The sequence below is a fragment of the Malaclemys terrapin genome, chromosome 2 (assembly GCF_027887155.1).
Source record: "Malaclemys terrapin pileata isolate rMalTer1 chromosome 2, rMalTer1.hap1, whole genome shotgun sequence".
In the NCBI taxonomy this organism is placed as follows: domain Eukaryota; kingdom Metazoa; phylum Chordata; order Testudines; family Emydidae; genus Malaclemys; species Malaclemys terrapin.
Window position 1 is genome coordinate 271079053 of NC_071506.1, and position 13600 is coordinate 271092652.

General features: G+C 39.2%; 1 protein-coding gene across 8 annotated transcripts in view; it reads left to right on the forward strand.

Annotated features, from left to right (window-relative positions):
* KMT2C (lysine methyltransferase 2C) overlaps positions 1–13600 on the forward strand; it is a 315048-nt gene that overhangs the window by 202184 nt on the left and 99264 nt on the right. For all 8 annotated transcript variants that reach the window (XM_054021175.1, XM_054021174.1, XM_054021178.1 and 5 more), the window contains 2 exons: positions 8513–8632; positions 12390–12506. In XM_054021175.1, coding sequence (XP_053877150.1) covers positions 8513–8632; positions 12390–12506 — 237 coding nt within the window. The remainder of the gene's footprint in view (positions 1–8512; positions 8633–12389; positions 12507–13600) is intronic.

Below are 13600 nucleotides of genomic sequence, written 5' to 3' on the forward strand. Positions count from 1 at the left end.
GTCAATTTCTTCAGAAAGAAAATTTACTAGAATATTTATACTAAATGAAAGCCTAAGGATGCATAATTAAGATTCCACAAACAACCATAATTCTGACTACCTAGTCCACAACTGTGCACAATTAATCCTTTTACACCAAACCACCATATAACAAATTGACCATAAGATTTCTGTGTTTCCTAGATAAACTATTAACCCATTATTGCATGCTGAATATAGATTGACAGATCTGCCCCCCACTTATTATATATGGGCTACCCAAACACTCTTCCAAGTACAATGCCCACTTCTGGACAGAAACATTCACATGTACTCTCTTATATGGCATATACATTCCAGAAAAAAATCCTTCAGTATCTCAGACACATCATTCACTGAGCTGTCCATTCTACCTCATCCTCCCTCCATAGTAGATAGTGTTTGTAATACCCTACAGTATTTTCCTTATTTTCCTAGGCTCTAATCCAGCAAAGTTAAACATATGATTTAACTTGTTAATGTTGAGGTCAGTGGGACTACTCATGCTTAAAGTTAAGCACATGCGTAAATGCTTTACTGAATTGGGGCCTAAGTACTTTGTAAGAGAAGTATGATATATCTGCATCCTTATTCTAAAAGTACTAAAAACCAACATCCGAGATTAGTTAGTATAGTAAACATTCAAATAATTAATTGATGGGTGCCATTTAAATGTACATTTATGGCAATAATACTGTTGCTGCTTGGGCCAAAGAGGGGCTAGCCAATATTTGGGGCCTTTCTGGGTTGTTTCCGTTAATAGGAGAAAATGATTATAGAATCGAATATTTCTTGGATGCAGTCCTGTTTGTTTATAAAGTATGTATATAAAGTCCTGTTTCCCTGAACCCAGTAGTAATGAAAACACACGCTCAGAGAAACACTTCCACCCACATAAACAAATTCAGGGCTAAATTTTCTCTGGAAGTGTGTGGCTTGGATGATATTGGGGATATTTTTTACCAAAAAGAAAAAAAAATGTTCTCCTGACAAATTGATATAGATCGTTAGTCATTATCTATGGGTACGTCTATACCCAGCCGCTAGTTCGGCGGCTGGCAATCGAACTTCTGGGTTCGACTTATCGCGTCTTGTCTGGACGCGATAAGTCAAACCCGGAAGTGCTCGCCGTCGACTGCGGTACTCCAGCTAGACGAGAGGAGTACCGCGGAGTCGACGGGGGAGCCTGCCTGCCGCGTGTGGACCGAGATAAGATCGAACTAAGGTACTTCGAACTTCAGCTACGTTATTCACGTAGCTGAAGTTGCGTACCTTAGTTCGATTTGGGGGGTTAGTTTAGACCAAGCCTATGAAACATAATCCTCATATGAAATCAGTGTATACGTACCAGTACAGGGTATCCTGTATTTTAACACTGTTAAACACTGAGCCTATTAGAGAAGCTTGTAAAAGGAATGTAGCATAGAAAATTATAGAAAACTGAATATTTGTGGGGGGGTTTTAATGTTAGTACTGGTATTATAAGTTTTTAGTGCAAAGTACTCTGTGGTTAAAATTAAGATATTGAAATAACTGTTCTGGTTATCTAAATAACTAGGCACAGTAATTTATGGATGCTTTCAATCTTCCTGGTCATTCTATCACAGATTTAAAAGTCACTGTCATTGAACAAAAAAACTTCAGAAACAGACTTCAAAGAGAAACAGCAGAACTAAAATTCATTTGCAAATTCAACACCATTAATCTGGGCTTGAATAGGGACTGGGAGTGGCTGGCTCACTACAGAAGCAGCTTTTCCTCTCCTGGAATTGACACCTCCTCATCTATTATTGGGAGTGGACTACATCCACCCTGATTGAATTGGCCTTGTCAACACTGGTTCGCCACTTGTGAAGTAACTCCCTGCTCTCCATGTGTCTGTATATAATGCCTGCATCTGTAGCTTTCACTCTATGCATCCGAAGAAGTGAGGTTTTTACTCACGAAAGCTTATGCCCAAATAAATCTGTTAGTCTTTAAGGTGCCACCAGACTCTTTGTTGTTTTTGTAGATACAGACTAACACGGCTACCCCCTGATACTTTCAAGTTAGTGTGTGGTTTTTGGTGGTTTGTTTTTTGTTTTAGTTTAATTAAATTTTTAACTACAAAGTAATCTCACAACCGATTTTGCATTTTTTTCATCAGGCAGACATTGAGTAGAATCTATCTATTGTCTACCTCACATTTCTAATAGATATTGTACTTCGTAAGGTATTTTTAGTGATTTGTCAGTGATTTTGTAATGTGATAACTAAATTCTGACTCTTGCAGAGTTTAAAGGCCAAAAGAGACGACCAAGTCATCTAGTCTGACCTCCTGAAAACCACAGGCCACAACCAACACCCTACACTAAACTTAACAACCCAAATTAGACCAAAGTATTACAGCCAACATGAAACTAAATTATTATGTGCCACAAGCAGAGAACAGGATGGACTAAGATGGTCCAAATGCCCAGGACCTGTGCAATGGCAGGGAATTGATTAAGTGAGATGTATCCAATTAATCCTGGCAAGTGACCCATACTCTATCCTGCAGAGGAAAGGGGAAAAAACCCCAAAGTCACTGCCAATCTGACCTGAGGAAAATTCCTTCCTGACCCCATATATGGTGATTAGTTAGATTCTGAGTATGTGAACAACAACCAGACAGCTAAGCACATGAGAGACCGAGAATGCTTGGTGCCACCTCAGAGCACTGGACCCCTCTGTCAATTTCCCATCTCCAACTGTGGCCATCTCTGAGTTTTTTTAGGAAGGAGACTTGAAAAAAGAACCAGAATATGTTTGGGGGATCCCTTCCTGACCATTTGAAGGCCTAAAGCATCAGCATTAGGAACGTAAGATTTAAACCGGAAGGGAGACACACATACACATACACACACACCCCGGTTTGCTGAGTTCTGCCACCACCATCACAAGCAACCCTGTCACACAGTCCCACTCTTAAATTTGTCCAGATCTCTCTCAAACCTAATTAAGTTGTTTGTTCCCACAACTCCTGTTGGGAGACTGTCCAGAACCTCACTCCTCTGATGGATAAAAACCTTCCTCTAGTTTCCAGCCATAGTTTGTTCATGGCCTGTTTATATCCATTTGTTCTCGTGCCAACATTGTACTTCAGCTTAAATAGCTCTTCACCCTCCCTGGTGTTCCTTCCCCCTCCCCAACTCCTGCATGTATTTATAAAGAGCAGTTATATCCCTTCTCAGCCTTCGTTTTCCTAGGCTAAACAAGCCAACTCTTTCAGTCCTCTCTCATAAGAGGGGCTCTCCATTCCCATGATCGTTCTCGTAGTTCTTCTCTGTACCTGCTCCAGTTTGAATTAATCTTTCTTGAACATGGGTGACCAGAATTGTACACAGCATTTCAAATGGGCTCTTATCAGTGTTTTGTACAATGGCATTAATACTTCTTGATCTCTACTGGAAATGCCTCGCCTGATGCATCCTAGGATCGCATTTGCTTTATCGCAACCGCATCATTTTGGTGGCTCATCGTTATCCTATGAGCGACCCACATACCCAGGTGTCTCTCCTCCTCTGTTGCTTCCAACTGATGAGCCCCCAGTTTGTAGCAGAAATTCTTATTATTAGACCCTACATGCATAACCTTACACTTCGTACTATTGAATTTAATTCCATTTATGTTACTCCAGTCTTCAAGGTCATCCAGATCCTCCTATATAATATTTCAATCCTCATCTGTATTGACGAAGTCTCCCAACTTTTTATCATCAGCAGATTTCATTAGCACACTCCTACTTTTTGTACCAAGGACATTAATAAAAATACCAAATAAGGGAATACCGAATAAGATAATTCCTTATCCATTTTACAATTCTTGTACTAATCCCCAATTTAACTAATAATTTTCTGTGTGGTACCAAGTCAAATGCTTTACTGAAGTTCAAGTATATTAGATCTTCTGCACTTCCCTTATCTAAAAAAATCAGTTATTTTCTCAAAGAAAGGAATCAGGTTAGTCTGATACAATCTGCCTTTGGTAAACACATGTAGCATTGTATCCCCTTTTTCATTTACCTCCATTAATTTAATTATTCTTTCCTTCACAGTTTGTTCCAAAATCTTATATACCACTGAGGTTAGACTAACAGGTCTGTAATTGCCCCAATGACTTTATTTTCCCTTTCTTAAATATAGGTACAGTGTTAGCTATTCTTCAGTCATACAGTAGTACTCCTGAATAGAAAGATTTGTTAAAGTCCTTGCTACCAGACTAGCAATCTCATGTTCCAGTTCTTTCATTATTCTGGGATGGAAATTATCTGGTCCCCCAATCTGAGCACATTAAGATCTTTGCGTTTTCTACCACTTCAGATGTGGCAATTTCCATTTCTATACACTCATGTCCATCAACCATCCTGATTTCTTGCCAGTGTTCCATATTGAAAACCGAGGCAAAGTATTCATTTAGTTTTGGGGTCATACCTAGACTATCTATAAACTCTTCCTCATTCACCCTGCATAGTGGCCCAACCTCATTCTTCCTTACTCTCATTTTATTTATATAAGTAAAAAAAATTCTAAATTTTCTTCACAAGAGCTAATTCAGTTTGACTTTTAGAAAGTCTCACTTTATTCCTACATTTTCTAATCTTCAAGATGTAGCTTTCTTTGCTGATCAATCTGTTTTTCCATTCCCTTTAGGTTCTCTGCTTACTATGGACAGCCTTTGAGGTGGCTATTCATCTGGAGCCTTTCCCTACAGTTTTTTACCCTTGCTTGGGATGCAAATTGTGTAGCTGATTTCAAGAAATTCCAAGCCTCCTCCATGCATAAGACGTGTGCTGTTCAGTCCAGTGACGACTTTAACTAATTCCTATAATTTCCCAAACAATGCCCTTTTGAAACAAACAAAAAAAACCCACCACCACATAGTTGATAACCTGGTTTTGATTAGCCTTCCATTTAATTTAAACTGAATCAACTCATGATTACTTGATCCAAGGTTATTATCCAAGGGTTATTCTTACAATCAGCTCTTCTATGATGTCCTCACTCCTTACCAAAACCAAGTCTGAAATTGAATCATCCATTATTGGTTCAGTAATGATTTGACAATAAAAACTGTCATCTGTCACATCTATCAATAAGTGGGCTCTACCAGTATTAATAGCATTTATTCTCCAGTCTCCATTAGTCTCCCATTATGACACTATGCCCAGTAGTTTTTATCTCTCTAATAGTATTAAAGAGATCTCTATCTATATATGAGTCCAACCCAAGGGTTTTTAGCAGATCCCTAACACTATCCCAGTGGAACCTCTTTTACAGTCTTTCCCCAACATGATTTTCACCCAAACAGATTCTGTTTTGTCCATACTACTGAGAGAGCAAAACAGTGTATTGCATTCATTGTATATGTTTCCTATTGAGTGTTTTGTTGTAGTGGCTTTTTAATAATTTTTAGTCACAATGGAAGTGCTCAGATACTATGATTACAATTGTTGATGTGAGAACCTAGAGAGAGGGGACTTTTGTTGGTATGTGGGGCTGGGGCTGGGAAGAGGCTGTTATGATGTATTTATTGTTATTAGGGGACTTGTTTTTAATACAAGAAGAGTTAGATTTATAACTATCAAGTTATTTCAGAGTCCTGGTATATTTTTTTTCTCACTAGAAATGACACAATTGCAATCTGAGAAGATCATATGTGGTATTTTATTAAATATTGAAATGAGATGAAAGCTTATGTTTTGTTCATCTTTATTTCTGATTAAAGTATATTTCATAAAGGAGGCATTCAGTTGCTAAACACAGCCACTGGTGATTTAGTAAGCTCTTCTGACCTTTGTTGATGTTCTGTTTCCTTTTGTTGTAATTTAGTTGCAGCTGTGCTGTTCAGTTCTGAGGACTCAAGAATATGATGGAGAATAAGAACTTCCTGTTTATGTCAAAGTACATAATTATTACCATGGTTTTGATATAAGTGAACTGAATAGAACTTTTTCTTCAGTGTTGTGCTGTAATGGGCATTAATTAAAAGCCAAAATATAATTAATGCATCTCTCTGATGTAATTAATTTGTTCATACTATTGTGGAAGTAGTGTGTTTTTAATTAAATTTATCTGACACAGAATTCAGATGTGTTTCTGAGCTACAATAAAACTTGGATTCAATTGGAAATTTAAACTATAATAATGTTTCATAATCGTATATAATGCGTTTTGTTTTGAAAGATGGATATTTCATATTCAAATGTAAATTTATATTACATTTTAAATCGATTTGAAATATTTAATTTCTGGAGAAGTGTGTTCTCTCTACAGCAAAATTATTTACTATATTCCAAATAGGACTCTAAATGGTTTTAGGTCTTAAACGGTAGTTTGAGTAATGTGTTTTGAGATCTTTGGATTGTGGCCCTCAAGTGGTATGTTCTCTCCCTTATAAACACAAGGTGAGGGAAGGACTTTGATATGCAGAATATAGCCATTATTTTGTTATGGGTAAAGAACAAATACCTGACAAATAATGAACTTTATTTATTTAGGGGAAAAACAAATCTGAAACGCCAGAAAGATTTTTAATTTAATTTTCTGGAAAATTATCTTGTTCTTGCCCAAACTGGAAGCTAGTGTTCTATCTACCTTGATGTTAGAGAAGGCTGCATAGTTGCCAAGACTTGACATCTTAAATTTCCTGTAGCTCCAGATCTGCTAACGTAATCTCTGACAATGTGATTCTGACAATTAATGTTATTGATAAAAATAATAATTATCATTCAACAAAAATGTTGATTAGTAAAACTACAATATTTTCAACACGGAGAGATTTGACTTCATTGGTAGTCTTTCCATTTCCATTGAGTTCAGTTGGAGTTGTTACACACATAAGGTGACAGGGATTTATTTTTACTGAGGCCTGGTCCACACACAGTTTTTGTACTAGTATAATTATTTCAGGAAGCGTGTGCTTTTTTCCTTTTAAAACCAATATCGTTATACCAGTATAACACCTACGGTGGAAGCAGTTATACCAGTATAAGTTATTCCCTGTCCTATGCAGAAATAGCTATACAGTACTCATATAAAGCACTTTTATACTTTGTCCTACCTTGAGTTCAGGGGACTGGACTAGATGACCTCTCAAGGTCCCTTACAGTTCTGATTCTATGTGGCTTTGTCCACACTAGGGGACTAGTACTGCTTTTAACTTTACTGGTAAAGTTAAAGTGCTACAATTTCTGTATGTAGACTAATGCTGACACAAGTAAAAGTTTTAATGAACTATTGGATTCAAAAGAAACTGTTTCCCAAATCACTTTATTTTGCTTGACATTGTTTTAGATTTCATTTTAAAAACTTGTGATGTGTGAAGCCAGTGTATGTTTCTTTATGCTTATTGTCACAAAGGCCAATGTTCTAAGGCCTCAATCCTGCAAACACTTTTGCATGTAGATATTCTACATATGTGAATAGTTGGGACTGTTCACATGCTGGATTAGGGGCCTAAATTATTGCTGAATGTAGTTTTTTTGGAAATTAATTAATTTTTCCTTATACCATTTTAATCTTAATCCTAGCTATGTTTTTGCTTAATTCCAAAGAAGTGGTAAAATTAGTATCATTTATTACTCTTTAGGCAGGCTAAATTGTAAATTTAGGATGAAATTACCTTAGTAAACATTCGTGGCTTAATCCTGAAGTCCTTACACAGAGTTCAAGCAAATACCCCAAATCACATTGGAACCCCATTGTGCTGGACATTGTGTAAATACAAATTAAAATAAAACTGATTATTTTTTTTAAATTCAGTTTTATATATTCTGTATTATGTTAGACATTGTTTGATATTATAGTTTGTTATAATGTAAAAGAATTGGAGTTAAGATTTATAGGTGTGAGCTTTTATAATTGTAGTTTGTGGTGTACTTGCAGGTCAGAGGTATTTTGTTAACTGCTCACATTTATTTTTCATTTTTTTCATGTTTTAGTTTTATTTTTATCTCTTTGTCTTACATGCTTCTCAGCCTACATGTTGTTTTGATTATCAATAATTTTATATTTAAAAAGTGATGCAAGGCCGTCTCTTCCTTCAAAGATGTGGATTGAGATATAGAAGGGAATGTATTCTCAAAACTCATCTATGATCTCAAAATAGTATCTTAGCATGATGATCCAAAATTTAGAGACTTACTGTGTTGCTATGATTGCTGTCTATGACATGATGATTATGTCAGTCAACCCTCTTTTCTCACATTTTCACTTTGTAGTTTTTTTAAAGTCACTTTGCAGACCTTTTAACCTCACTGAGGGTTGAAATTTTCTCTGCATAAATTTCAGTGGCGGGTTGAAATTTTCCCCATATGAACTAGTTTAGCAGTTAAGTAAATTTAGGAGAAATTGCCTATGCCTGCATGTGCTTTGCTTTTCAGAAACTTTTAGTTGCTTGCTTTATTTTTTTTTAATTTCTTTATTTTTATGTTGCTGAGTTTTATACATCTATTTTCTCACCTGCCGTATCCTAGGGGGCTTGGAGTACCAATAATACAGTGAGCCCACCTTCCTGGTCCCCAGACATTTCAGAAGGTCGGGACATTTTTAAATCCAGACAGCTTCCTGGCAGTGCCATTTGGAGCATCAAAGTGGTAAATAATTTGTATTTATATTCATGTATCCATTGCTATCTTTCTGCTATAGCGGCTACTAATGAAAAATATGTATAGCTCAACTGAATTAATCTTCCATTTTATCACTGTTAACTTTGTTTTTATAAGAAAACTGTTGAAGTCTGGAGCTTTTAAATTACAAAAATATAAATTTATTGGAGCATATATGGAATGTGATGGCATTGCATAAATTTTGAATTTTATATGGCAAGATAATTTGCATTACCAATTTTTAATGAACTATGTTTTAGTACTTCACGATTTTTTGGCTATTGCTGTTAAATAGCTGTCAAAGGAGTTACTTGAGTGTTCGTCTGTGTGTCCTGAAGACTGCTGGCAGTAAGGGGAGCCAGATTGAAAAGGACTGAGCTCTGGGCTGTTGCAAAGTGTGTTGCTGTGGAGACATCTTGCAAAAGGCATTCACAGTGACATATGTTTAAACTGAGAAAAAAGCAACTATTTGACTGTCTTAGAAGGAGACCGTCTACTGTCCCATTGATAGCTACCATCAAAAGAAACATAAAGAAACTGAGGGCTTGTCTATACAGAGCAGCAATGCACACTTTAGGGGGGTGATTTCTAAAGCACACTAATGTGTGTTAATTGCAAAGTTGCTAGGTGTCCAGTTTTTGACCAGAACACTGGTTCGAAAAGGGACCCTGGCGGCTCTGGTCATTACTGCTGACCGGGCCATTAAAACTCCAGTTGGCATGGGGCTGCAGGCTCCCTACCTGGCTCCGCATGAACTCCTGAAAGAGGAGACATGTCCCTCAGCTCCTAGGCGCAGGGGTGGTCTCGGGGGCTCTGCGCACTGCCCCCACCTCAAGCGCCGGCTCCAGAGAGCCATTGGCCAGGAACTGCAGCCAATGGGAGCTGCGGGGGTGGCACCTGCAGATGGAGGCAGCGTGCAGAGCCAACTAGCCCCTCCACCTAGGAGCCGAGAGACGTGTCACCACTTCCAGGAGCCGCCTGAGGTCAGCGCTGCCCAGAGTCTGCACCCCGAACCCTCTCCTGTACCCTAACCCCCTGCCCCAGCCTGGAGCCCTCTCCTGCACCCCAAACTCCTCATCCCCGTCCCCACCCCAGAGCCTGTACCCCTTCCCGCACCAGAACCCCCTGCCCAAGCCCTAAGCCCCCAGCATCCAAACTCACTCTTGGAGGCCGCACCCCTGCCCCAGCCCTGAGCCCCCTCCCACACTCCAAACCCCTCAGCCCCAGCTTGGAGCCCCCTCCTGATCCCCAAACCCTTCATCCATGACCTCACCCCAAAGCCTGCACCCCCAGCCAGAGCTCTCACCCCCTCCCACATCTCAACCCCCTGCCCCAGCGTGGTGAAAATGAGCAAGTGAGTGAGGGTGGGGAGAGCAAGCAACAGAGGGAGGGGGCATGGAGTGAGCAGGGGGTGGGGCAGGAAGTGGGACAAGGGTGTTCAGTTTTGTGCGATTAGAAAGTTGGCAGCCCTAATAATTGGTCAGTGTAGACCCTGGTGCTGTGCACTAAAAGTTCCCTGGTGTGCTTTTTAGCATAATGCTGTTTCAATCAGCACCACATTAAAGCACACTAGAGAACTTTTAGTGCACACCAGCAGAGTCTACATGGACCAGTTAACACACAACAGGTTGGTGTGCTTTGGAGATCACAACACCTCCACTCCAAAAATAAATAAATAAAAATGTATGTTGCTGCTCTGTGTAGATATGCCCTTACTGGGATTATTACAACACTAAAAAGAGAGAGAGAAAAAACTTAATGAAAAAATATAAAACCATAAGTAGGTTGCTGTCGATTTCAATTGATTTATTTTCATCTCACTTTAATTATCATGCTAATTTGCTTTATTTTAATTTGATATTAGCTTAGCTATTGCTGCTTGAAATATTAATTTTCAGCATAATGTCCAGCATTAACATTGGTACAGTTTTGTGCCATTTCTGTCACAGTGTTAGGCTTGTGAAAATAACAATACTGATGTGCAATCTAAAACACAAAATGTTAGGAATTTTCAGAGCATTTTACTTCTAAAGAAAGTCAGTCTTATATGCAGTGTGTATATATTACTCTGTATACAGAGAGGGGGAGAAATTAAACTTTTCACTTGGCTACTCAAAAAAACTTTGACCCTCAACACCTTCTTCCTTATTCTTATTTCTAAAATACTGTGTGATTGCATTGCCTGATATTGCACAGTTACTTTAATTTATAGTTCCAATAATATTGTTACTAGTGGAATATTTGGATTCTATCTGGCAATAACTATCACCACAAACTTCTACACCAGGGGTTTTCAACCGTTTTCTTTCTGAGGCTCTCCCAACATGCTATAAAAACTCCATGGCCCACCTGTGCCTCAACAACTGTTTTCCTGCATATCAAAGCCAGGATCAGCGTTAGGAGATAGCAAGCAGGGCAACTGCCTTGGGCCCCACACCACAGGGGCCCCCATGAAGCTAAGGTGCTCAGGCTTCAGCTTCAATCCTGGGTGGTGGGGCTCAGAGCACTGGGCTTCAGCCCTATGCATTGGGGCTTTGACTTTCTGCCCTGGACCCCAGCAAGTCTAATGCCGGCTCTGCTTGGCAGACCCCCTGAAACCTGCTCGCGGCTCCCCAGGGGGACCAGACACCTGACTGAGAACCACTGTTCTATACCTTCTATAAAAATAGGGGATGGTATATCTGAAAATACTATTGGCCCTATTGAGGCCATAATGTTACCTTCAATCCATGACAGGTTTCAGAGTAGCAGCTGTGTTAGTCTGTATCCGCAAAAAGAACAGGAGAACTTGTGGCACCTTAGGCTTGGTCTACACTACCCCCCCTAATTCGAACTAAGGTACGCAACTTCAGCTACGTGAATAACGTAGCTGAAGTCGAAGTACCTTAGTTCGAACTTACCTTGGTCCACACGCGGCAGGCAGGCTCCCCCGTCGACTCCGCGGTACTCCTCTCGCCGAGCTGGAGTACCGCAGTCGACGGCAAGCACTTCCGGGTTCGACTTATCGCGTCCAGACTAGACGCGATAAGTCGAACCCAGAACTTCGTCGAACTAGCTGGTAAGTGTAGCCAAGGCCTTAGAGACTAACAAATTTATTAGAGCATAAGCTTTCGTGGACTTCAGCCCACTTCTTCGGATGCATATAGAGTGGAATAAATATTGAGGAGATATATATATATATATACACATACAGAGAGCATAAACAGGTTTAGTCACTGACCTCTGTGGAAGCAGGGTTAAGCCCTAACAGTTTTTAATGTGTGTGTGACTATTTACAGCTAAGAAGTGTAGCTACTGTATAACCAGTAAAGTGCCCATGCAACAGTCATAAGACTCATGGCAATACAGTGTCAAAGCAACAGTCAAAACACACCTGGCTGTGTCTTAGCTGCATGTTCTTAAAGAATCAAACAAGAGGTTGTGTTTAGCTGGAGTACTAGGCAAGAGGGAGAAAATGTATTTCAATATTACCAGCTGTGCCTGTATAAAACTTAAGGTGTTAGAGGTTTTAAGTACTTTTGTTGAAGGTGATCCTTTTAATAATGGTTGAAGACCACAGACAAAAGAAAAGGTTTTAGTCTGAAGTTAAAGGTATTCTACTACAATTTATGAAGTGATTTAATTATGATGATCTGGCTTACCTATATCCACTGGAAACCACAGTTCTTATTTATAGTTGCAAGGAAGTGTCCCTACACTAAAAGAGATCTGGATTGCATTTAAATTGCTCTTTTATATTAAATAGGGCCGTGGATCAGGATTCCCAGGGAAGCGGCGACCACGTGGTGCGGGTCTTTCAGGAAGAGGTGGCAGAGGTAGATCAAAACTGAAGAATGGGATTGGGGCTGTTGTCACTCCAGGGGTAAGAACATATCTTTTTAATCATGTATGTAGTTTGGTGTGAAACTTCATTATTCCAGCTCTCATTTTTTTTAGAGAAATTTTGTATCTAAACAAAATAAGTAATGAGAAATCGTTTTGATAACAATCTAGTTTTCATTAAATGTAATTATATATTTTAGTTTAAAAATAGGGAATAACCTGTAGCTAATGAATCCAGAACAATTTTACATCATCTACATTCCCTTTTAAAATGACACTGTTGAGGACCCAGATCATTCTTTCCACTTCCACAAGTGGAGGTGACACTAATTAAGGGAGCTTTCACTGGGTACAGCAGACATGGGAAAAACAAGGCCTATACTGGACTGTATCACCTTCTCTTAACCCCATAATAATTTCCCCGAGGGTACTCCAAGGGTATTGGGGGAGTCTATGATAGGGAGCTGCCCATGGAAATCTCTTCTTCTTAGGGCCCCAATTCAGCAAAGAACATAAGCATGTCCCACTTTAGTTGTGTGAGTTGTCCCATTGGCTTCCTGGAACTACTCACGTGCTTAAAGTTAGGCACGTGCTTAAGTACCTTGCTGAATAGGGGCGTAGCTGTTGATATCAACTTGAATATCCACAGCTATTTTAATGCTACAAAGCACTAATTTACACTTACGGAAAAGCCTAATATTTTAATAGGCGTGCAACCAATAGATTTTATAGAAATAATTACTAAAAACTTATAAAATGTAGTAGAAAATATGGTATCCTTTTGGTGTAATTCTGTAAATTGGTCTAAACATAGAAAGGTGAACATTTGCTACTAAATTGTATAGAATTTTTCCATAAAGGCCTAAAGCTTGATACTGTGCCCATTGAAGTTAATGACAGCTTTTCAGTTTACTTCAGTGAGCACCAGATCATGCTCTTAGAGAAGATAGATTTTGCATTGCGATGTGATGGCTATACTGTGGTAGCAAGGGAGAAGGTAGCAGTGGAAAGACACCAGCCATCTCCTGCACCTGGGCTCTTTTCTCCATGGATGGGAATTTATGGCATTAGGAGATCAAACCCCTTCAACCAACTGATTCCCCTGCCACTGTGTAGGGATGAATAGTTGGCAAC